Here is a 23,490-nt window from a genome sequence, read left to right on the forward strand (position 1 = left end):
CAACCCAACAGCACGGCCCACCATGCATGAAGGTGGTCAGTCCAGCAGTGGTCATTTACTACCAAAAGAATTCAGACGTTAAGAATGATCAGCGTGCTGACCTTGCCCTAAATGTAGCCTACGCGCAACAAGAGCACGTGTTCACCTCAAGGTGACTGTATGATCTTAGATGCCAAGAAACAGCCTTCCCTACACCTGTCTGCCATCTCCTTCCAGCACTGTGGGAGTATGCAAGAGCAAAATACTGAATCAAAAGAAATATAGCTCCTTCTTGAAGAGATGGCACAGACAGGAGAGCACTCTATCGCTCTGACAGGTCATTGCTGGGCTGAGTAATAAATCCAAATCTATAACTAGGGCGATGCTATTAAACTGGGAAACACTTTAACACTGTGCAAGCCATAAGACTGCAGAACAGCAGGGTAACTTTTTGCATTTTTTAGTTTTGCAGCCTTCCTGCTCCTATTTTTTTTCTCCCACCAGAGGGCAATGCAATCCCTTCTCAATTTGGAAATTAACTCGAGAAGCGTAGTGCATGATAGGCAAAAGCTCTTCCCTCTTTGGGCTACACTAGATTAAGAAATAAGATGGCACAGAACGTTCCATTGTGGAAAACTACAGCTTGCTCATTCGGTGGTCTGTGATGCTTGAAGTTGAGAGGTCTTTCAATCACCAAAACAAAATCACCACACCGAAGCGTGCTGATTTTGGAAAGCACAGCTATAAAACGACTGAAGTACTACACAAATAAAGCCATATCTTGTTTTTATTGGTGATTCCATAGCCAGTGCCTGATCGCAAAGTCCCTTTCCAACACCTAGCAATGGCTGATGTCTGGAGCATGGCAGCTGTCTGCACCTGAGTCTGCAGCTCCCCTAGGCTCTCTTCCCTTGTGCTACGCATCCACCACTGCAAAACTGCCCAATTTGACCACTGTACGAGTACAATTTATGGACTACAAAGCCTACGTTTGCCTCCTATTGTGGGCAACAGTGTGGTCACATTGCAGTCAGACATCCATCACGGGGAATGCCATTGCCACTTACTCTTGCCAGGCTGACTCCTGTTGGAACCTTGTACGGAACATACTTTCTGTAGATATGACCAACTCTAGAGCAAGGGATGTCCTCCATGCGCCCCCCACACATCCATACCTGTGGAACAGCAGAGATACAGATTGACTCTTGGTTATATGGAGAAAAATGAAGACAACAAAAAAAAGACTTTCAAGTAATGAAAAAGCTTAACCCAGATTTTTTACTTTATAGTTCACTCTCTCCCAAATATCCTCCCCTCCTTGCCTTAGTCTCAAATCCTATAACTACCGCTTAGAGCCATGCAGCAAGCCTTGATTTAGCACAAGTGCTATCAAGCCCAATGGCTAAACAGTTCAATTTTGCATTCTTTAGAGAAAAGAACAGAAAAAAAATCCAAGCACCCAGAGAACAGCACACAGCACACTTGAAATTGATACAAGTTATTACAGCAATAGTAACCACAATAGTTAAACCGGACTGCTGTATATAAGACCTGGGTTTACACTGCTGTAAAAGGGAGGCTGTCTCTATAGTACAGGTCATGTGTTACACAAAACACTCCAGGGAATTCATGAGCCTGTTCAAGTGCCAGAAACCAGAAGAAACTGCTACTTTTTCCTGTGGTTATCACTGCTCTCATATGGTTTCATTGCTGACATGCACTCATTGCTTTTGCAGCCTTACAATTAAGTAGAAATCCCTGCCTGGTGAAAACATAATTAGCTTTAAAAAAGCCCTCAGAAAGTCACTGGAACACACTGCTAGTTGAAGATGACTACCTTGATGCTTGGTTAATGTCTAGATTAGGCCCAGAAGTTTCTTTCCACATCTGGGAAGATTTCACTCTATGCCAACACTCTGCAACAACTTACTTTTATTCCTTATTTATAGCACGGATGTAATCATTTTGTCCAAGTGAAACCAAAGGAGATGTTTTCTGAATCAGCCAATCTACTTCATTAGGTTTAAGAAATATATTCATACGTGCTTCCCAGAGATATCTAATCAATACTTAAAGAAAAAGTATCCTTCAGTATGCAAAACAAATGACTTTCTGAATTCTTGAAGCACGACACTGTCTTGCCCTTCATTTTGCCCCCAGATCTTATGTTAATGCCCTGCAGGCAGCAGTATTTAAGAAGGTCTGCTGGTGCTGCAGGCTGATGCGGTGTTCTTGATCCCTCCATTCACTGTGGCTAATTTGAGCCACCGCAGTTCACTGTACAATGAGCTTAGTCAACAGCTTCACACATAGCAGGCAGTTCCATTAATATTCTACAGTGACAATATTAAATACTTAGCTCGGAAGAGAAATATTTGGCCAAGGCTGCTGCATAATTATTAGCTCTGACACTAAAGTCCTCTGGACTTTCAGCTCTGTCTACTGGCCCTAATAATTACAGTCATTTGCTGACTGCGTATAACTTAATGGAGGTTGGTTGCTCTCAGTTAGAGGAATATTTTTCACAGGCAACTTCTAAAGTTCAAGGTACTTAATTACATGTCGTTATGGTGAGAGACACAAGAAGGAGTGTTTGTCAACTTTCTACAGAATTTCATTCCTTTTGTGCCTGCTGTGTCTTGAGAGTCTGGTACAGGAGAGATGAAGATGAAAAAAGAAACTAGTGCTCAGCTTCTGTGAAGTTTCTAGTGAAATTAGAAATGCTTCTTATTCTGTAGCTGCTGTGCTTTTTGCTGCAGAGGACCACAGTGTGATTTCTCTACTAGGAAATTAACAGGTAGATTGAGAAAACAAGAATTTGGGGATGTTTTGTGTTTCTATGACAGAAACAGCTTGTGCAAGGCTGTAAGAGCTGCAACAGATCTGGGAACTATAAAGAACTGCAGGAACCGCTGAAGAAGCCTAGGGCTCAGTTGCACAGACACAGACTCCTCAACAACCCGTATTCTTACCTTGTGCACTGCACCCTGCATCACGAAAGCCCTGTTGGTTCACAAGCAGCTGCATTTTAGTGTAACACAAGCCTGAATGAAAACACCAGCTTGTTATCCTTGCTGCCTGCCCACAGGATGCCTCACCTGCCCCTGGTCTCTAAGGAAAGGCTTTCAGTCAGGCCACCGTGAATACACATCTCCTCTAAAAACATGACTTCCCCAAGGAACGGGAGAAACAGACCCCTGCAGTAAATATGCAGCTAGAGAGGGGAGCACTGTCCTTTTAAGATCTTGTGAAGCAGTGATACAGATAGCATTTATCTACTGACTGGTACATCGGAGAGGCAGGGGGTATAGTAAGGTAGACAGAACTGATAATATGTGGGGCCAAGAGCTCCAAGCTGGTACAAGACTCCAGGCACAGAAGACAACATTACATAAACACATGTAACGATACGATAAGAAAAGCTACTTAACTAAGTTATGGAACAAGTAAAATCTAAGATCAGTTTTACGTGCTCTTTTGCTAATCATGCTTTAAAATATTTACTCCCAAATGATGCTGCAGTTACCAGTGCTGCCTGGAAGCAATGGAAAGCTTCCTAATTCCTGCTAGCAAAGCTCAGTGACCCTTTCAAGGTACTCTGCTAACTCAGTGCCTTTTTAACATTGTCTTATGCTGCAAGTGACAGTATTGCACTTGCAGTACAAATCTAATTTTAAAAGCATGCTTTCCACTCATTCATTGCTGCTTTGATTTATTTTATTAGTGAGCTTCTTTGTGTGGTGACAGAACTCATTACAACCTCCATAAAGACAATTACCAGTCCTTATCTATAAAACTGGAAGACGGGGGAGAGGGAAAGAGCGTGACATGCATTGGTAAAACACAGCTAACAAAAGCATTAGAAAGCTAGAGTTAAAGGTCAGGGGAATCACATTCAAGGGTCTGTCAAGGAATAACTGCAAGTGAAGCAAACCCAAAATAGCTGAGGGAAGGCTTCCACTTGGTTAGCGATATTTGGTTGTTTTTAAACAAGGGTACAGTTCACAGGCATGACACACCACTGCTAAAAATACAGCACTGTCAAACAGCTGAAACACCGCTGTTCTGTGGGGCAGCCCCTTGTGCCATCACGGTAACAGTGACTGTCACTCACTGTGTTCTTAGGCCAGGGGAGCCAGTTTCTTCTTCTTGATGTTTTACAGAAGGGTGAGATGGTGCCTCATCTCCCTGGCTGACACGACAGTAAACATTGGAGCCTGAACTTGATGCACTCAACTTCAATCAGCCATTTACTAGAATGCCATAAGAACAAGAATTAAGGCTGGTCAGGAAGGTAGTGCTTTATACAATGATCTAATCAGATCTCATTAGAAGGGAACAGGAAATTTCTCTTCCTCCTCAGGCACAATTTTACCAATCTAGACTTTGAGCTAGGAATCTAGCAGCTGACAGATCTGCTAGAATTAAGAGAAAAATCTGGCTACACTGAGGTCAATGGGCATACTGCAACAGATTCTTCTAAGGCCACAATCTCATCCTAATAATAAAACCATATACAAGGGAAGTAAAATAACAACATTTATGATATTACTCCCATCTCGTAGTGGCCTGGAGAGCTGTAACTCCATATTCATAAAGCAACTCAAGAGCCTTTGACTCAGCTAGTGTGCTATGAAAGCACAAGATAATATGCCACCTATTCTCTACATGGGAATGTTATGCTGATACGATTCCCCTTCTGCTATTTCAGAAAACAATGTCACGTAAGATAGCTGAACCTCTCCTCTCAAACACACCATACAATACTGCAGTTGGTGTGTGAACACAAATTATCTGGGTATACAAGGTTTATAGTTTCCAGAGACTGCACCACGATGAGCTGATGCTTCCCAAGAGAGGGGAAAAAACACAAAGGAGAGAGTCAAGCCTTGAAAAGAAAGCTGCTTCTGCAAGCCACAACAGAAATAAAGACCACGCGATGGACTAATGGAGAGAAGCTGGCTGGTTGTCTGAGCACACACTGAAAGGTGGGAAGAAAAGAACAGAGTAGATAAGTCAAGGGGGTTCTCTGCATAACAAGGTAGGTGAGACAATGAAAGCAAGGGCAATTGTAATCCTCTGTATTGTAAGCATCAGCTGCTCTTGCAGCTGGGACTTACTGCTCTATAAAAGATTAAGGTAGCTCAAAAGGCACTGGGATCTATGTGTTTGCACAACGCCTTCTCTCACACAACATACACCAGCATGGCCCCTCCTTACCGTCTGGAGCATTTTTAGAGTAATGACAGCACTTTCGAATAATCACATTTCAGAGAGTGGTGGGCTCCACTTTCCTACTGCTGCTTGGTGGGAGGCTACTCTGGAACCTGAACCAAGCACATAGGATGAACAGAGGCCAAAAATTCAAGTCAATGGTCTGAAACTGATCTCTGCATCACCAGATAGGAAGGGAGAAAGAAGCCACCCTGTACTGCAGCTGAGCGCCTTAGAATTAAGCAGCATGTGCTGGCTTAAAAAAAAATCCCCCACAAAAAAAAGCAGCAGAATGCCCGGCCTGTTTCAGTGTGGGCAAACGTGAGCTGCTGGAAAGTGGTGTGACTATGTGCCTGGAATAAGCAGTGGAGGATCACAATCAGCACTAATTTCAGCGATACAACTAGAAATGCTGTCAGAAGTGATCCCTTGGCAGCTGCACCCTAACTACGCACCTGCCAGGAGGCCAGTGGCAAAATGTGAATCAGAAATGTGCTGCTGACATGGGGCAAAGGAGATGCATGCATTAGATATGCAAACAGAAGCTACGGAGCACTTGGATTTGTTGGAAAGCATGCAACGTGTTTTATGCCATGGAGAGGCAATCCATGTTCATGCTTTGGGAAAAGGATCTGGAAAAATGCAGTGATGTATGATCACCAGAATAAGTACAGTGGATGTTTCCAATTGCTGAAGCAACGAGTGAAGACCATGAGTATTACCCATCTCTTTTGCCTCCCCCTTAATTGTTCTTTTCAGGGAAACTGTCGATATGGCTTGTTTGCACCAAGCCCTTTGAATTTTATGAAGGCTTTGCAATCTCTAAATTACAAGACAAACATTTCTAAAACTGAACTGATCTATCACCTAGTGAGGGACATATGGGATTCTCCTTCTTTGTTCTTGAAGTACAATGTACAATCAAAGGATTGAGAACCGCACCACTAAAGATCTGAGGTACCAAGTACCTCTATATTTATGCCTATACAAGTCAGAGACATCGTGTTTTTCCTCTTCTGTTTCCCCATACCCAAAAAATCAGAGACTATATATTTATGGAAGAAAGGCGTGAAGCAGTTTAGTGAAGGTTATGTAAGCTGAACAGAACAGAAGCCACAAAAATATTGGAAAAGAGGCAACATGATTGCAAATAAAAGTGAGCATAGATAAGTGCTGTACAAAGTAGCATTTGCAGAAAGGAACAGTTTCAATGCTTCATATATACCATCCGAATTAGATACATTAATCTCAAAGAAAACGAAGTGGTTACCTAGGCAGCAGAATTTAGGTATTTGTTGAGTATGCAGGAGCATTCAGAAAATCAGAGCTATTAAGTTGTGTTTAGAAGAGGAAAGACACATTGTCACTTTGGGTAAAGTATTCAGTTTTGTTCACATCATTGCAGAAAGACACAAAAGACCAGGGAAAACTGTAAGAGAGAAGTATGGAAGTGACTCCCCCCCCCCGCCCCCCCCCCCCCAAAAAAAAAAGAAACCAAAGCTGTAATAACTACGGAGTTAGGGGCAGCAGAAAGGAAAGCTAACAAGTGCCACACAGAAATAGCTGTGCATGCTTGTTCACCCTTTCTTCAAAATACAAGAATGTACTCAAAGGTCAGCATCTGGTAATCCACTGAGATGGAGGAGAATGGGTCTTACACCACACAGATCTGCAGAGCAGTTCACCTGGAGCATTCTGCAAGCACGGTTCATGAAAAAATGAGGCTCATTTGAACGAGTGTAATGCCTGCAACTAAAATTCAAGACTGCAATCTTCCTGTTGCATCTGATGATGACTTGAAAGAAGATGACCCCTGACTTGTAGAAGTACTGGATTATCAGCACTGAGCTATTCTGGATATACACAGGTCAAGGGAGGGAAGAATCACGTGTTTTCTGCTTGAATATGGAACAGATAATTCAACTCTTTCATTTCTAATCTAGAAATTTGTGTTTTAAGGGACTGAGAAGACCCAGAAAACTAGAAATCAGCAGTTAGTGTTAGAAAGTTTGTTTCTAATTTAAAGTTCACCTAAAGTTTTTTTTTCCCTCCAATATGCTATGTTTTCTAGTGATGTTTGGTGTACACATTTCATACAAGGAGCAAAGCTTCTATTAATAGAGGTTGATCCATCCTCTGGCTAAATGTCTTCTGAGGTGCTAAACACTGATGGTTTCTCTGTTGGCTTGCCTTCAACCTGGAAGTTTCTTCTCAGAAGGAAGTAGAGCCAGCTGATGACAGAAATATATGAGCTCAAAACAGAAAGGCAAGAAGCTCCTAAATAAACTTGTTTATTGCTAGTCTCTCAGCAACAGAGGCCTGGATTTTAAAATAAAGGCAAAAAAATGTAAAGCACAGTCCATACATGGCCAAAAAAATTATGCTTAAGGAAAAAAAAAACCCAACAAGCAAACAAAAAAACTACTCCTGGTGCGGCTCGAGAAGGCCAGATCTGATGCAATGGATCAAAGATCAGCAGTACAAAAGAGTACCTGCACCCACAACTCCCAGGCACAGGAACGGATTCTTTGTCAAAGTCGGGCTGTAAGTTTGGCACACTTAGAATCTGAATTCCCATTAGATAATAAGTAATGTGAAAGCAGGTACCACACATCTAAACACAGGGCTTTAAATTATTTGGTAGTGCCCCTTTAACTACAAAATCTCAGTCTGCTTCTAAAGGTAAAAACGTAGCTCTAAGCTCGCCAGGAAATGTCATAGCTTCATAAATTCTATGAACAAACCTTCTTTTCTTGCAATTCCAGCAGAATTATTAAATCTATCAGCCACAGATGAATGTATCAATTTATCTTAATTTCTGAAAATACACTGAGCCTCTTTCAGTTAAAACTTCATTTTTCTGTTGCATGATGAAAGAAAAAAGGGGGTCTTTGCAGAGATTAATTAAAGCAAATTTATCCCTCCATAAATTGCTATCTCTGGACTGAAATAAAACACAGCGTGTTTCAGAGAGGATAAGCAAACAGATGAATGAAGTAGTCTTATTTCCTGCAGATCAAGCAGTATGACTGTCTGCTGTGGCATTAGAGACAAAGGGCTTGCCCAGCCACTGTCATCACTCTTGGAAACGAGCATTTTCAAAAAGGGCCAAGGAAAAGAGGCTGAATACTGCCACTGCCCCTCCAGCAGAGAATGACATTGTTACACAATTTCATTACATGCAACACAAAGAATAAATGGCTCTAATTGTAATGACATCTCCGAAGTGGGTGTCCCCGCCCCTTCCTTCCTGCTACCATTACAGAGGACAAGGGACCTCCAGTGTGACTTTATTATTTAGGGTTTTTTGTAAGCAAATAATGGAAGAAAATACATTGTCTTGAAAACAACATATTTTCTTCCATTGTTTGCTGTACAGTAGTACATGGTGTGTATGTACGGTAATACGGCCTGCTGAATATAGTTTGATATGCCTTTGAATTTTATAGAGGCTTTGAGATTTAGAAATCTGTTTTGTAAGAGATCAGCCATGACTTGTTTGCCAGGGGAGACACGAGGAATTTTAGCTGCTGAAGCTAAACTGTGCACTACATTAGCACTGCTGCCATCTTCTAGCCCCGTGCTGATGTTAACTAGCTTCGTCAGTGGCATCCAGACACCTATAAGATTATACATTCAAACTCTGAAAGAGAAACCACATGGTGGCCCACTGTTTAACGTAGAAATCTTTACTTAATTCCCTCCAGGCTATGGAAAGGATTCTTGCCGCTGAAGAGAAGACCAGCCACCTGTCTTCAGTGGTCTAGGACATTCCAGTGGGTTTCCTAGAATGGATTTCAGAGTGTCATATTCCAAGATAACACAGGTACTAGTGGTCTTTGTGGGTCACAGTGACTTGTTACTATTAGTACCATTTTTGGTCAGCTGGCTAACTCTTATTTTAAAGCCCTCAACTGAACAACTTGGTCAATCAGTAACAGAATTGTCCCCATGCCAGGCAAATAATGATCTGAAGTCACTGCCAGCATTGCCAGCATATTCCAACTGTCGAGGACTTCTTACAGGGCAATTAATAGTCTCAGTTCCTTGCAGCCAGGAGTCAGATGGATTGACTATAGACAGTTAAGTTACACTCATCTCTGGGAACTCAAGCTCAGGACTAAGGTACTCAACTGGGCAAACCCTGAGCTGCCTGAATTCTTCTTCCCTCAAGAAGGAGAATATTTCATCATCTTGCCAGGGTGAGTACTGAGAAGCCTAACACTCAGAGAGCTCCACACAAGCTGACTTACCCTTGCTGGGAACAGCGCATGCAATCTGACGCTGTGACCACAGAACAGGGGCACCCCAGCTAATCACGCTCCAAAACTGACCCTCACAAATGGCTGCTCACAGCATCGCTGTTTCTTCTGTGTACTATCTTACTGCTCCCAGCTCTTTCACCTTCAGTCACACGCAAAAGCAAGGACAAGACAGATCATTCTCATTCTGCACCTCAGAACAATTCTTACTTTTCAAAACAATAGTAATTTCCAGAGAATGTAGCTCACCTTAAAGGATATTTCATACTGCTCTCCTCCCCATATCTCCAGACCTGCATCATACCCTCCCAGCTCCCAGAACCACTTTCTATCGACTGCAAACAGTCCTCCAGCCATTACAGGAGACCTTAAGGAAAAACCAGACTCCATATTACAAACACATTCAAAGATACAGATCTCTAGCTAAACATTTAAAAAACAAAGCAAGATTTAACAAATATTCTTTCCATCACCCAGTGTTCCCGGTGCCTTTGCAACCCTGTCGGAGCATCAAATGGTTGTTTTTGCATTATCTACTGATTTCCCACTTGCAAATGAGGAGGACCAGACTAGGATCCCTTCAGAACCAGTCAATGCCTCTCCTCCAAACAGGCAAAAGAGTTCACCATTAAATGACAGGCCATAACCTCTCCCAGAGGGACCCATATGCTGCACATGTGGTGCTCCATCTCAGTAGTACGATCAAGTCATTGAGCTTGACCTCAAAAAGTGTTCTGTTGGGGTTTTTTTTAAACACTGCAGAAGTATGAAGGACAGCATAACTGTCTCAATGTTGGCAAGCACAGCAAGAGCAGAACATAACTTGATCTCAGATTTACTTCTGCAATGCACTGCAATCATCAAAATTGCTGTAATTATTCTGCTAGGTTTTCTTCTTCCCCCACCTGGGAATGACATATAAGCCGCCATTGGTTTGTTGTTTTTGGCAGAGCATTAGGGATACTAAGTTATGTTTGAAAGATCTCAGTAATAAATGACCACATTAAATGTTACACATTACAGTTTTAAATGAAATGTTAACTTCTGCGGGAATTAAGGTGGCAAAAAATAGCAATGAAAAGGAGAGCATTCACAGCTACTACACAATGCATTTCTTTTAAACCAACAAAGCAAACAGCTGCCAAAAAGCAAGTAGCTTAACACCAGCTTCTGACTTTTACTACACTGAGGTGTAAGCCAACCCTGTAACAGGGTTTTATTTTGTTAGCCAGCTCTTAGCGCACTGCATTTTGGTAACTTACTCAAAGGGATCACTGGGATCAAGTTTCTGTAACTCAGGAGGAATAGGGATCCTCTTGTAATACATCTCCCAGTCAAATGCACCTCGCATTGCGTCTCCAGCCTGAGTCTCATATCCAAAGTGGTCATGATCAATAACATCAATCATAGGGCAAACGATAGTCTTGCGGTTTCGGGCAATGCGATCTGAAGATTGGAGAAACATGTTAGAAAACCTGCACCAGTCGGCTCCTTTGACCATGAAATTACAGAAAAGAGCATCAAAATATGAAGTTGTCCAAGAACGACATAGCTTCCTGTTCATTCTCTTTTGGGCAGATGCTCCAATTTATATCAATTTATCACGTTTTTCTGCAATAATTGAGATATTCAAACTAGAACTTGAGATTAAAAACACCAGACATGCCACAGCGACCATCACCCAGAAGCAGAATAGAAAGACACAGCCACACTACCACAGATACCTAAACCACCAGGCTAAAAACAGAGAATCCTGTACTTAGTGAACAGTCCTCATTTTAACGAGCAACCGGGATATGAACCCTTTCTGCACTGACTCAAAGCCAGGGCAATAACCCATCATACCACCTAGCTTTAATTACTATGCCAGAATCTGGCAGGAAGCAATTCAGACTAATGGCATAACTACTCTCAGCAGGCTTAAGAAATGCAAGTGTACCTCCTCCCCTCAACATTTTCTTTCAACCAAATAATACAAGACAGGATTAATTCCTGCATAAACATCTGGAACTTCTTAAATACTTTATTACTGAGACAGTCTCTTGTTGGAAGTTAACTTTCAGAACAGAGGCGACAAACGATGTTTCAGCTTCCAGTGCACGCTTAACAGAAATCCTTTCTATGCTTTAAAATTAAAGCATACTCTACGTGTTCTCATTTAAATGGCAATTGAGCTAATTCTGTCCTCCCTCCCCAGGGCTCATGAAGCTGCAAATGTTTTACACTATTAACAGATACAAACTGTAGTGAAATGCAACAGTATAACCATCCAACAATCCTGCTGACATACCTGACTAGTTTTTCCTTAAATCTCCACTTGACTATTGTTGCCACAATTTATTTGACAAAGTCACACCTCAGAGAGAGCTTTGACAGGTCACTTGCAATAGGGTTGTAAAGGATTTTGGTAGTGGCCAGAGGCACACAGGTACCAGAAACAGAAGGGACTGCCCTTTCAATTAGTCATCCTTGAAAAGAACTGACATTGTAAAACTGATACCTCCTTAAAGACGAAGCACTCACTGCCTTAGAAAGGACTGCACATGTTCTACAAATACATACCAGCAGCTGTCATTCACAAGAATTATTTTCCACAGGCTTGCAGACTATGAACTTAAATATTGTTATATAGGAGGAAAAAACCCCCTAAAAGCTACTTAAAAATTGCACGTAAAGATCTTTTCTGTATCATAAAGCCATTCCTCTCTGCAAGCTGCTGAATGACCATGTGATAGTTTACTCTTCTAGCAAGCTGTAAATTATTTAAGATTTCATTTAGTGAGGAAACAGAAGAATATGATCTCTGCTCTTTAATTAAACAAAACATATAATAATGTTATTGTACAGTGCAGGACTCTAGAACAGAATAAAATTCTTGTATTAAAGGCTACAAGTTGCCAACAATTCACCCGAGTCTTGTGGTTGGTTGGGTTTTTTGTTTGTTTGTTCTCCCTTTTAAGACATTTCATGTTCCTTTTGTCCACTTACAGCATGAGGGGAAAGCAGCACGTGGAAATAAACCAAATTCAACACCAACATCTGTTGCCAGCTCTTTAGCAGTTCAGTCTTCAGCCATGTACAGCACTACATGCTTACCTAGCAGAGGTGGCAGCCAGTTTACATTGGCCTCGCAATGGGAATCCAAGAAGGTGATGACGTCCCCTATTGCCATGGAGGCCCCCAACATTCGAGTTCTTATCAGCCCTTCTCTCTTTTTGGTTCGGAGGATTCTTACATTTGGGAACTGGGCCATATAATCTTCCAGGCGTTTCTTCAGGTGTTCTGTATGAAAATGAGAAATTTAAACACTGTAACAACTAATTTCTTAAAAATGCAGTTCCTTCTTTACCAGAAGATGTCTTTGGAAGTGTGTCCTGAACAGTTAACAAATGCAATAACAGGAAAAAGGAAATAAGAATAATTTCTTTTAAATTCAGGTTTTAAACATAACTGTTTAACCAAGACCTCTGAAGATGTTCCAAAACCTTAGAAGCAAGTAAAAAACAAAAAAAAAGCAAAAAAAACCCCCCAAAAACCAACAAAAAAAAGAGAAACTAGGATAAGATGGAGGAGTGCAGGGTGAGAAAGCAAGCAGCGGAGAAAATGGAAAATGAATAAAAAGCCAGCTGGCAGACCCCTGGGAGAACTTTATCAGAGCAGAAACTCTTGGACACTTTTGTGGAAAACCGATGTAGCTTAGAAGAGACACAGGACAATTTACTTTCAGAAATAAACTGCACTCAGTGCACTGAAGTTGCGTTTGGTTTCTTCAAAACACACAACATGACCATCCACTCATGCGTAAATAAAAACCAGCAAAAAGCCTAGTCAGACATCCCTCCAAGCCAGCAAGGCAGGCATAGCTGCTGTATATATTTGGATGGCTATATTAAATGCTTATCAGAGGAGATATTTCCATTTAAATATAGAAATATTTATGCTACTGAATATGGATTGGAGCCACATCTGAATTAGCACAGGCACTTGTAGTCACCACAATTAACAAGAATTCAAACAGGAGAGCTGCAGAAAAAGATTACTGAGTGATCAAAACAATGGACAGCTTGTTTAGATGTTGAAATAAAAAGCTTGGTCTACATAAAGAGTGAGGGGCACACAGCTGTCTTTACATCAAAGAGTGAAGCACCAAAGAAAAACCCAAAAATAGGCCAAGAGCTGACGCTGGCCTAATCACTAATGGGTTGATATTTAGGCATCTGAAGTTTTGACTTACTTGACAGCAAACTCCATTCACAGTGTGCCAGGGACTGTTCATTAATGCACCATACTATCCACTGCCATCAGCAACTGATCAAGGAAACGAGCCTCGCTAGGCAAAAGCTAGTTTGTCAAATCTAAGCGATTAACTAATCTTAAAATCTCACGCAACAGAGCTTGAATAGAGGCAATCATTCAAATACAAATAACCTCACACATTTATTTGCCTCAACTCTAGGGAACAAATCCACTCCATTCTGTATAGCAGAGTCTTCCTTGGCTTCCAAAGCAGGCGTGAAAGGCAGGGGCTGAAAAGGCAGACAGTGTGAAAGCACCCCAGAACAGGGCACCAGGGAAGCTGGGTATTGGAATAGCTCTCCAAGAAGAGCAAAGGGGCAAATAAACTTAACTGAGGTATAAGCTCTCCCCCATGGTGCTGACCCAGCAATTGTGCTTCAGGGTTTTAGCTACTGGAGAAAAAAATGGGCAAAATCCCTATGACTAACACATGTTCTGTACCTTCTCTTTGAAGCAGCCATCACTTACCTTCCTTCAAAGATCACCCAAATCAACTTCTTTGCTTCTGAGGCAAGCTCTTTAGCCTTTTCAAAGCTTTATTTAACATTCCCCAGGATTTTTTGCTCTCAAATGCATTTTAGTGTTTTGCCTGACGAGTCTAATTGTCCCACAATATCTATGTAGGTTTCCCTGCTCAATAGAGCCCTTAGTACTTCTTGCTGTCTAGCATGCTTTTCCCTCATCTTTTTCAAGTCTCTTCTGAATAGATCCTCTCAAGCAACCAGAAATTTTGTCCACTCAATTACAGGTTTTTCAAATAAGGGCCTTCCATAGAGACTAGATATATTATTAGTGCAGCTGCCTTCCTCCTGAGGCAGTACGTAGACTTCAAAAGCCAAAAAAAGAAAAGCCACCACCACTGTTGAACATCACAGTTCATCCCTTGCCATTGTTAGTTTATCACAAAAGATTAGTTCATCAGAAAAGGGAACAAACAATCCTCACTTCAAACATAAATCAGCTAAGCCCAAGCCAGGAGGTACACCTTAGTTGATCTACCCAAGGCAAGATAAACATGAGAGTGGCTGCCGGTGCTCATTTTAATAAAGGAGGTAACTATCACACAGAAGCTCTGGGTCCTCCAATTCCCCTAACAGTAGCCACAGATACTGTAGCACTTGCAAGATCAGACCCCACAATATTTACATTATCTAAACCAGACCTACAAAGCACTGGAAAGTCTTAAAAATTCCAAAGCTCTAAAACAATGGAAAAAAATATATAGACTTTCTGCAACTCTTTATTTTGATAGAAACAGGAAAACAAGACTGTGAAAGATCCCAGATGTTTGTCTTCCACCTGTGTGCTGGTCATTTTATGTTTTAGCATCATATACCTTGCTGAACTGTCCTGGTTTGTTGTGCAATTTCATCTCTGGTGACACCTGAAGGCAGCCTAACTGACTCCTCCAGGGGTATGAGTATGGCACAGCTGAGCAGGCTACCAAGAAACACTAGCATGTTTTTGGATCTGGTCTCATGCAAGAAGACACAAACCAGCAAGTGAACAGAAAGTCACTGACTTGGCCATATTTGTATTGGTGATGATGATGGCTGCTCCGCTGCAAATTAACCGAAGACAGGTTGATTTATATTTATTAATGAACAAACAGTTAAGAACTGAGAGATTTCCCCATTTTTATAGTGTAACAGGAGAAAAGAAGGCATAGAAGCCACAGAGTTTTCTCAGGCAAGTACTCTGCAAAGAGACAGCAGGAATTCTAATCCACTGACTTCCCATTCCATTCCCAAGTGCTGGGTTTGGTTCTTTAGCACTTCTTTACTATGTTTCCACAGTGAAAAAATACCAAAGCATTTCACCCCTGCAGCGAATAGCCTGCTCTATGCCACATTGGTAAGAAATGTCTCACACATTAGGAATGTTCTTCTGTTTCTGATGGATGGAAGAAGCAAGGAAAAGCTACAGGTACTCCACCAGCACCCATGTATTCTCACTGATGCAGGGGACACACATACCAAGTGCTGTCCTTGTAGCTAGGAAGGATGATGCTCAGATAAGCCGCTCCTAATTACTGCAGAAAAATCCATGCCTGATCATTGCATTTTATAAGGTTAAGACTTATGTATCATGAACTGCAAGTGAACAGACTTTATTCTATCTACTTTCCCTTACTAAAGAGTCACAGACTTTCAAGCAACCTCACAAACAATGTACAAAACACAACAAAATGTACTTTTCAAAGACAGGGTTTTCTTATTTCCTTATCCCTGCACTATTCCTGTCACCCAGCCTGGCCTCTATATGCCCAGATAGAAAATAGTTATTTCATTCTATTACAAATATTGTCACAATTAAGTCAATTTTTGCTTTTAAAAGAAAATCTAAAAAAACCAAACAAGTGATATTAACTGCTACAAAATTTTATGAGGCTTTAAAAAATATATTATGGAATCTTGTCACACTGAGTAATTTTTATTACAAGGGCAATTTTCTTTAATGAAAGTTGTTAGGTGAACTGGACGGATTCCAATGGCTGTGCCTACGCTGGGCAAAGTAATACAGGCCAAACATATAAATGAGAGTAAGATTATCTGCAGATTAAAAACTAGGCTGGTAGCTTGCTAACAGACTTCGCAATAAACTTGATATACAGCGTATACATTAACAGTACCAGACAAGAACTACTGCTTTCTTTATTTTGAGCTGTAAATAAAACTGTGTGAAGATAGCAGAGAAGCTTCAACAGCAGGCCTGCTTATCATAAGCAGTCCCAAAGCTTTCCAAAATAAGACTTCTTTTTTTCTTCCTAGGTCAAATTCCTGTGGTGGTCTTACTGCACTACTTCTTCTAGCCTCACCATCCAAGCACAGCTGCCCTCAGATGCCATGAGTCTGATGACCACTTATAGCATGGCAAGGACTTTCCAAAATAGGAATTTCTTATGTCCAGTTGAGTTTTCATTCCAACCACTGCACACCTGCCAATCAAACAGGCACCTAAGAAATGTTACCACTTCAAAACTAAACATATGCAGAAGTCGGAGGAGGACAGAGGAGCCCAAGGATTTTTTTTTTTTTTTTTACAGCTTAAAGAAGCAAATGCATGAGAAACAAGGCAACTTAGACATGGATCTACAGGACCGGAACAGCTTAAATAGCACTGCAGTCACAGGGTCCATGGGACTCAACTGTTCCAAGTCAAAGCAGAAGTTAAGTCAATACATCCTCTCGCAGCAAGCCACGCAGCCTGTCTTCACTCAGCAGTGTCTAGATCCTCTCTGTCTCTTTCACATCTCATCGGCTCAGCCACGTTTTCACAGAGATTTTCACACATTTTGTGCAAAATCACCAGTAGGTTTGTAGCATATTTCAAATTTATTTGTCCACGACCAAAGTAATTTTCCCACAGAAATCAGTGGAAGAGATCCAGCAATTCTCAAGTTTCTAACATCTTGCCTGCATGCTTTGACAGCTGCTTTCCTCAAGAGCTGCTCTGCGGTACAAAGGAACTTCATTCCCTTGAGCTCATGCAGCTCAGTTTTGCAGACAGCAGCAGGCCACTGTAGTCACAGCACACAGATGAAGCCTGGCCTGTTTTGTGCTCTTTTCCCTCCCCCAAATCACACACCAAGACCTGAAGCACCTGCTTAGAGGTAATTGCATATGGGTTGGTTACCTTCCCCACAGACACTCACAAAACCCATTGTTCTGTGCAACTAGTGCATACCCCCCCCACTAGGCAAATGTGCTAGGCTGCTTCCCAGTAGGCTGGCAGAGTTAGAAAAGTAGTTGCATCAGGCCTGCTAGGTTCTTGAGAGTTTGTTTTGTTTTTAAGCAAGAGATGCTCCTTGGAAGACACGGAGCTGATAACTCAGGTCATTCTCTCCTGAGACGCAAAGACTAGTGTTGCTTTGAGGAAATCATTGGGCTCTTTTAGAGCAGACTCACAGTCTGGTGGCACTTTGGGACTCCCCAAGCTCAGACAATTAAGAGGACCTCCACCTCTGACCACAGTGAATCTTGGGCAGGTGCAAATGGGAGGTGCTCAGCACACATTTGCTTTCTGTGCTTTGAAGGATTCAAGTTGAATGTTTTGAATAATGTGGCCATTGCTCAGGCTTTTGAGCTGTCAAGGTCATTAATTGATCCCAGGGTTGAAAAGACAGCAGATTTTTTTGGTCCCATCCTATGAAAACCTTTATTTTCACAGATATTTGAACTCAAAGGAACTGCAAGTAAACCCTTTACTTTCACTCAGGCAAACTGTCCTCTGCAGAGGAGGACGGGGTAAGGATTTTAGGACTCAGTTTGTTTTGCAATAACATGGTTGGCATAACCTCTTTTTACATATGTCCCTGTAACATCTCTGCAGTATTTGGTGGGGAAGGGATTACCAACATTTGTCATAGAAAAAAAATTAACTCATTTTAAGTACCAGTCAGGACTTGAAACTATGATACAGATTTACATCCAGAGAAAGAATGATGAGGGAAACATTTCCCCTGTCCTACTAGTGCAACATTTCATGGTTCACATGTTACTTTAGACCCTATCAGCTTTGGTTTCTGACCTTGACACTGCACAGCACATCTGCAGCTCTAGTGCCCTTGCTCATATGAGTACCATCAACCCAATTCAGAATGAGCAGCACTGCAGAAATCAGAAACATTCCTAGACACCTTCCCACGTTATTCAGATGCCACCGGTGAAACTGAAGTTCCTTCTCCCCTACAGTATCCTGCCTCCTGCTGAGGTGCTTTGCTTCAGTTTACACTCAGAAGGTTGAAGATACTATGAAGATGGGAGAGCCATTGCACTGTGGGAATCCAGGGAACTTTTCCCCTCCTGCTGAAGGGCACATGGCACAGGAGGAAAGGACTGGAGGATCTGCAGAACTCCCTTTTAAGCAGACAGGGCTGGTTTCCCTTCCCTGCAGGTTATTTTGGCTACCTGAAGTGCAACTGTTCATCTGGCATTTGTTTACAGGTTATTCCAGCCTCCCATCCCTACCCTCCCACATGCAGACATGCTTGTTTAAGATTACAAATGAATCCATTCATCTTTACTTAGATACTTGGCCCTAACGTGCTATTTAACAATTTAAGAATGAATTATACTTCCTCCTGAATCCATCACAATGTGCAAGCCAGGCCTCCCTGAAATAGAAAGCTCTACATCATTGAAATTAACTTCTCTCCCTGTTTTGGTGCAGATGAGTAATCCTTTTAAATAGCAAAATGTGCTGTTATCCAAACAGGCAGCACTTACACTAGTTTTAATTTTCTCTCAATGTTTTCACACTCTGATCACTGAAGTTGGTTGGGAGGATAATAAACTGATCTAATAAATTGTACTATGAACACCAGTCCCAATAATAACAAACTGATTAAGCTGATCACAGCTTTCCAAGCCGAATCTTCTTACAAACAAAGAAGAAAAGGCTTGGGAAGGGAGAATATTAATATCTGTTGCTTCACTGATTACAGTTCTGTGGTAGACTCTTAAAGGGGAGGGGGCCCAGTTTCCACTGTCCATTCTGCATCAGTGTTGGGTCTCAGCACATCTTTACAAACAAAAACTGGGGGGGGAAGGGGTTTCTGTGCATGGGACAACAGTTGCAAGTGCACTACCCCACTTGCTGATATAGCAGTCATCCCTCTTTAGATTGTTACAAAGATTAAAAGAGTTGGGTTTCTGGAAATCTTATTGACTTTGTTCTCTTTCTAAATGTTTTAAAACCAAGCTTCCTTTTTAGGTACAATAAAGTGCACAGCAGTGGAAGCGTGGGGCCTAGGAAATATGCCAGACTGCACGTTGCTGGGGCAAAGACCACTTGTGCAGAACTGTGCTGTGTGCTTTGATAAATTCAAGTGCATAAACTTCTGCTGTTTCACCTGTATCATCCATTGCTTCCTGAATTTGCAAAGGGAACTTTCTCATAGCTTCCTCCACCCTACAGCAGACATCCAAACCCTGCTCAGTTATGGCTTCAGGAGATACTAGTACTGAACACAGAGACAAAGGTGTAATCTTAAAATGAGAAAATTCACATTTACTGGCATTAGCATATAAATATATCCAGACCCTAGGGAAAGTTTAGTAGGCTGCATTTCCGAGCAGGGAAATACACAGGGAATAATCATCTTAGCTACAGCATAACCTCTTAATCTTTCAGGAAAGTTTCATTTGTAAAGGAAGTCTATTTCAACTGTTTCTTCCTGAGGGAATCCAGAAAAATCCATTTACTCATCCTTCCTTCATGCTGTAAGGTTTAAGCACCTTTTGTTCATTAGGAGCAGTGAAGCCAGCCTGTGGTGTATGCCTCAGTTCTTAAGTCCTGCATACCGACTACCTGGTCAACCTACAACATCAGTTTTTCCTCCTGTGCCATAACCCATCTTTCCCAGGGGAAATAGTCATTCTCATTAGTTTACTCTTCTCCCTTCCCATTTCATTAAATATGTATCATGATTAAAGCACCCACTTTGTTTTTTTTCCTCTTCTGTTGACTACATTTGATCTAAAGAGGTGATTTTATGACTCTCAGTCATTTCCTTGCTGATTGCTTTTAACATCAGAGAGGCTGCTTTACTGACATACAAACTAGATAGCTGTAGTTTCTGGCCTGTGTAGCCTTTGTAGCTGCTGAAACAGGAGTGAACTCCTTGCAGCACACTTAATATTCAGCTCAAGTTTGATGTAGCCATGGTGACTAGCAGGAAGGGCATTACTGTCCCAAATAATGCCTTCAACCCTGGGAATCTGTGCCCTCATCTTAAGGCCAAATAAGTGGTTTTGATTATCCAGTTGTTTAACCGAGGGAACGTCTGCACTCCTGCTCAATGCTAACACTCTTCTACTAAATTAATAAACACTGTATGGGCAGGTGAAAACACTGAAAAACAGTAAGACAAGCCACCATACCAATAGCATCACCACTTCCAGCAGTCCGAGGCTAATATACGCATGACACGCTGGTTCAGGATCCTGTGAATTTATACTCCACTTTCTGTACTACAATTAAAAATTGTGAGAGACTAGATCAGTCTTTAATTGCCTTTCATCTACATCGACTGCTTTCTGAGCACTCGAGAGACAAGCAGGGGTGCAAAAGCATTTCAGAAATTTGCTCACAGGACAGAACAAAGCCAATTGAACATGACTCCTCTGCAACCCGCAGACTTCAGAACAGGGAGGGTGCACAGGGACCAAGTCAGAACAAGCTGCTGTGCTAGAGGGGTTAGCTGCATCTACTTCTGGTGAGCATGTTAGTATACATTCACTGTTGATAGCGCTGTACTGGATATTATATATCACGACATGAACCTAAAGCCTATGACTGACAGCAAGACAGAACTTGCCATCATTTGGAGAGATGCAGGCAGATGAAGTGTTAAAGACATTTCATGCTGAAACATTTTGCAACATATCAAAGCTGCGAGATTAAAGCCTTAAAAGTCACTGAATTTTGCTGGAGAAAAAAGAAAAAAAAAAAACCAACCCCAAACCAATCCAGTCCTCAGAGATTCAGCTTTGCCTTTATCAGCAGTATTCACGTACAAAGAACTTCTTGGCCTGAAAGTATTTGCTCTGTACAAACCAACAAAAAAGGAAAGACTCCAGAAAGAGCACAAGAATTAACAGAAAATTCTACTCCGGACTTTTGTCTTGTTAGAGAACATACCATTAGGTCCAAGATGTAACCCACTTGAAAGGTGCTTTGATTTGGTAGGAATGAATCCCTTTGGAGTCCAAAGGCTTTGATCTCATGTGTCTAAGTGAGGAAGAACAACTATGAAGCCTAAAATTAATAGCACATACCTACAAAATTTTTGCTTTGGGGTTGCAGCCGAATGGAACATTGGAAAACTAACTGATAATCCTTCATTCCTACAATAATGCTCATACGTTAAGAATCATGAATGACAAAGCAAAAACATGTTTGTCTTGTAGTCTGTATGTCAGAGAACAGAAAATGAAGTATTTGGCAAATGAAAAAATCACCAATACAGCTGCAGGAAAAATACAGACACATTTGACTTGTAATAACAAACTCTGGCATATCAGAAGTACATTTTACAAACTCATGCTTTACTCTTCTTCTAGATCTCTCCACCATCAGTTCCCAATGCTGCTGTTTACTTTATTGACAAGAAATGCAACTATCACAATAAGTCAGTGACATCTGCCAGAAAGATCAATAAATCTATTAAATCCTGAAGCACAAATCCAGGACTGTTCACAGCTGTACTGATATCAAAACTAAACCATCCCATCGACAATATTGTTCAGCTGACACATTCATTTTAGCTGGATGATAGAGGGGAGAGGGTAGTACTGATAGCTGAAGGTACCCTGCTTTTAAATCTTGAGCCTTGGCTTCCACCGTTCACCATTCACCGTTCTACTGGAGACGTCAATGCATACTTAGTTTGTGAGTAATAGGCAACAGTGGTCCTCATGACATGTATGAATGGATGTTATAGTGAGAGAATGAGTGTGGCATTTCTTTACTAAGAAAATATGACTGCAATTAAAACTATAGAGAAAAGGAATGTGGTTTAGATTATCCACTTTTATTTTTAAATTGCAGCGGCATTACCTTCCAATTTTCTCAAAGTGAAGAAGTTTCCACCTTTATCAAAGTCCCTCTGTAGGAACACAGCTGCTTTGTCAATACCACCCAAAATGCACGCTTAAATAGCAGAAACTATGATTATCAATAATAGACATCATATATGAGTACTCGCAGAGGGTGTTTGAATCACATTTCTAATTAACTTCTGTAGAGAAGCAGCTGTAAAGCATTAAAATGCTGATTTGCACTGCAGCTGGCAGATATCTAGATTTTTGACTCTAGATGAGGACATATACTTCAAGGTGAGGAGAATAAAATTAAAGCTGTTTTCCTGCAAAATTCCACTAATAGAAGCTACATACATAGGGTTTCTTAGTAGCAAGCAATGCAGTTAGATTTATTTAATGAGCTGTAATGGAAACTCTGCTCCTCAATTTTTTATTTTTTAAACTTTAGTTTGCCAGACGTCCTTCATTACACAATAATTAGCTGAGAAAGAGGTCATAGTAAACTGGACCTTTTAAAGCCACCTCATCTTTCTAGAAGAATCCTTCAGCTGTAGCAACTGATCTTAAAGTAATAAATACAAGATGATGAAAAGTAAACTGGTTAGTGAATTTAGGCTCTCACAAAAAAAGCTGAAGTAAACAACTACAATGGGCCCTCAGGTCCCTTAAACACTAGAGAATATATTTTTAATACTCTCTAGCCATTGCCTAATGAACAATGCAGGTTTTAGATATCCCTTTATGAAGGGTATACGCAAGTACAAAAATGGTGTTTAAAGACACTTTAAAAATGAATGCTCAAAAAAGGAAAACAAAATCAAATCCCATCCATATTTCACTGTGGATCCAAAGCAAGGTCTGTCACTAACAGTTGTCTAAAGTATCCCACACCCACAAGACAGTGCCAGAAATGGAAAATAACAAATTACTCTCATAAACCAAAATTGGACATCCGCCTAAGGTTTTATTTTATTGCTCTACTCCATTTGATGCTCAGAGTATTGGTGAGTTCACAAATTCACTCCTATACCAGTATAAACACGCAGCTGTGCTACCTGTAAGTCACACCGGAGTCTGGGTAACAAACATCACATCTAGACTGTGGGTCATAATCACTTAAATGACTTTAAAGTCTATTTCACTTTGTAATATTTGTGCCACTACCAGAATCAGTGATATTCACCAAAGCCAAG

General features: G+C 41.2%; 1 protein-coding gene across 1 annotated transcript in view; it reads right to left on the bottom strand.

Annotated features, from left to right (window-relative positions):
* The window catches only part of GALNT10 (polypeptide N-acetylgalactosaminyltransferase 10), a 90,444-nt gene that overhangs the window by 11,015 nt on the left and 55,939 nt on the right, over positions 1 to 23,490 (bottom strand). Inside the window, exons 5-8 of the mRNA XM_069772763.1 lie at positions 12,552 to 12,737; positions 10,718 to 10,901; positions 9,705 to 9,822; positions 1,047 to 1,154 (exon numbers count right to left, since the gene is read on the bottom strand). Of these exons, the coding sequence (XP_069628864.1) occupies positions 1,047 to 1,154; positions 9,705 to 9,822; positions 10,718 to 10,901; positions 12,552 to 12,737 (596 nt within the window). The remainder of the gene's footprint in view (positions 1 to 1,046; positions 1,155 to 9,704; positions 9,823 to 10,717; positions 10,902 to 12,551; positions 12,738 to 23,490) is intronic.

This window comes from Haliaeetus albicilla, chromosome 27 (assembly GCF_947461875.1).
Source record: "Haliaeetus albicilla chromosome 27, bHalAlb1.1, whole genome shotgun sequence".
Taxonomy (NCBI): Eukaryota; Metazoa; Chordata; class Aves; order Accipitriformes; family Accipitridae; genus Haliaeetus; species Haliaeetus albicilla.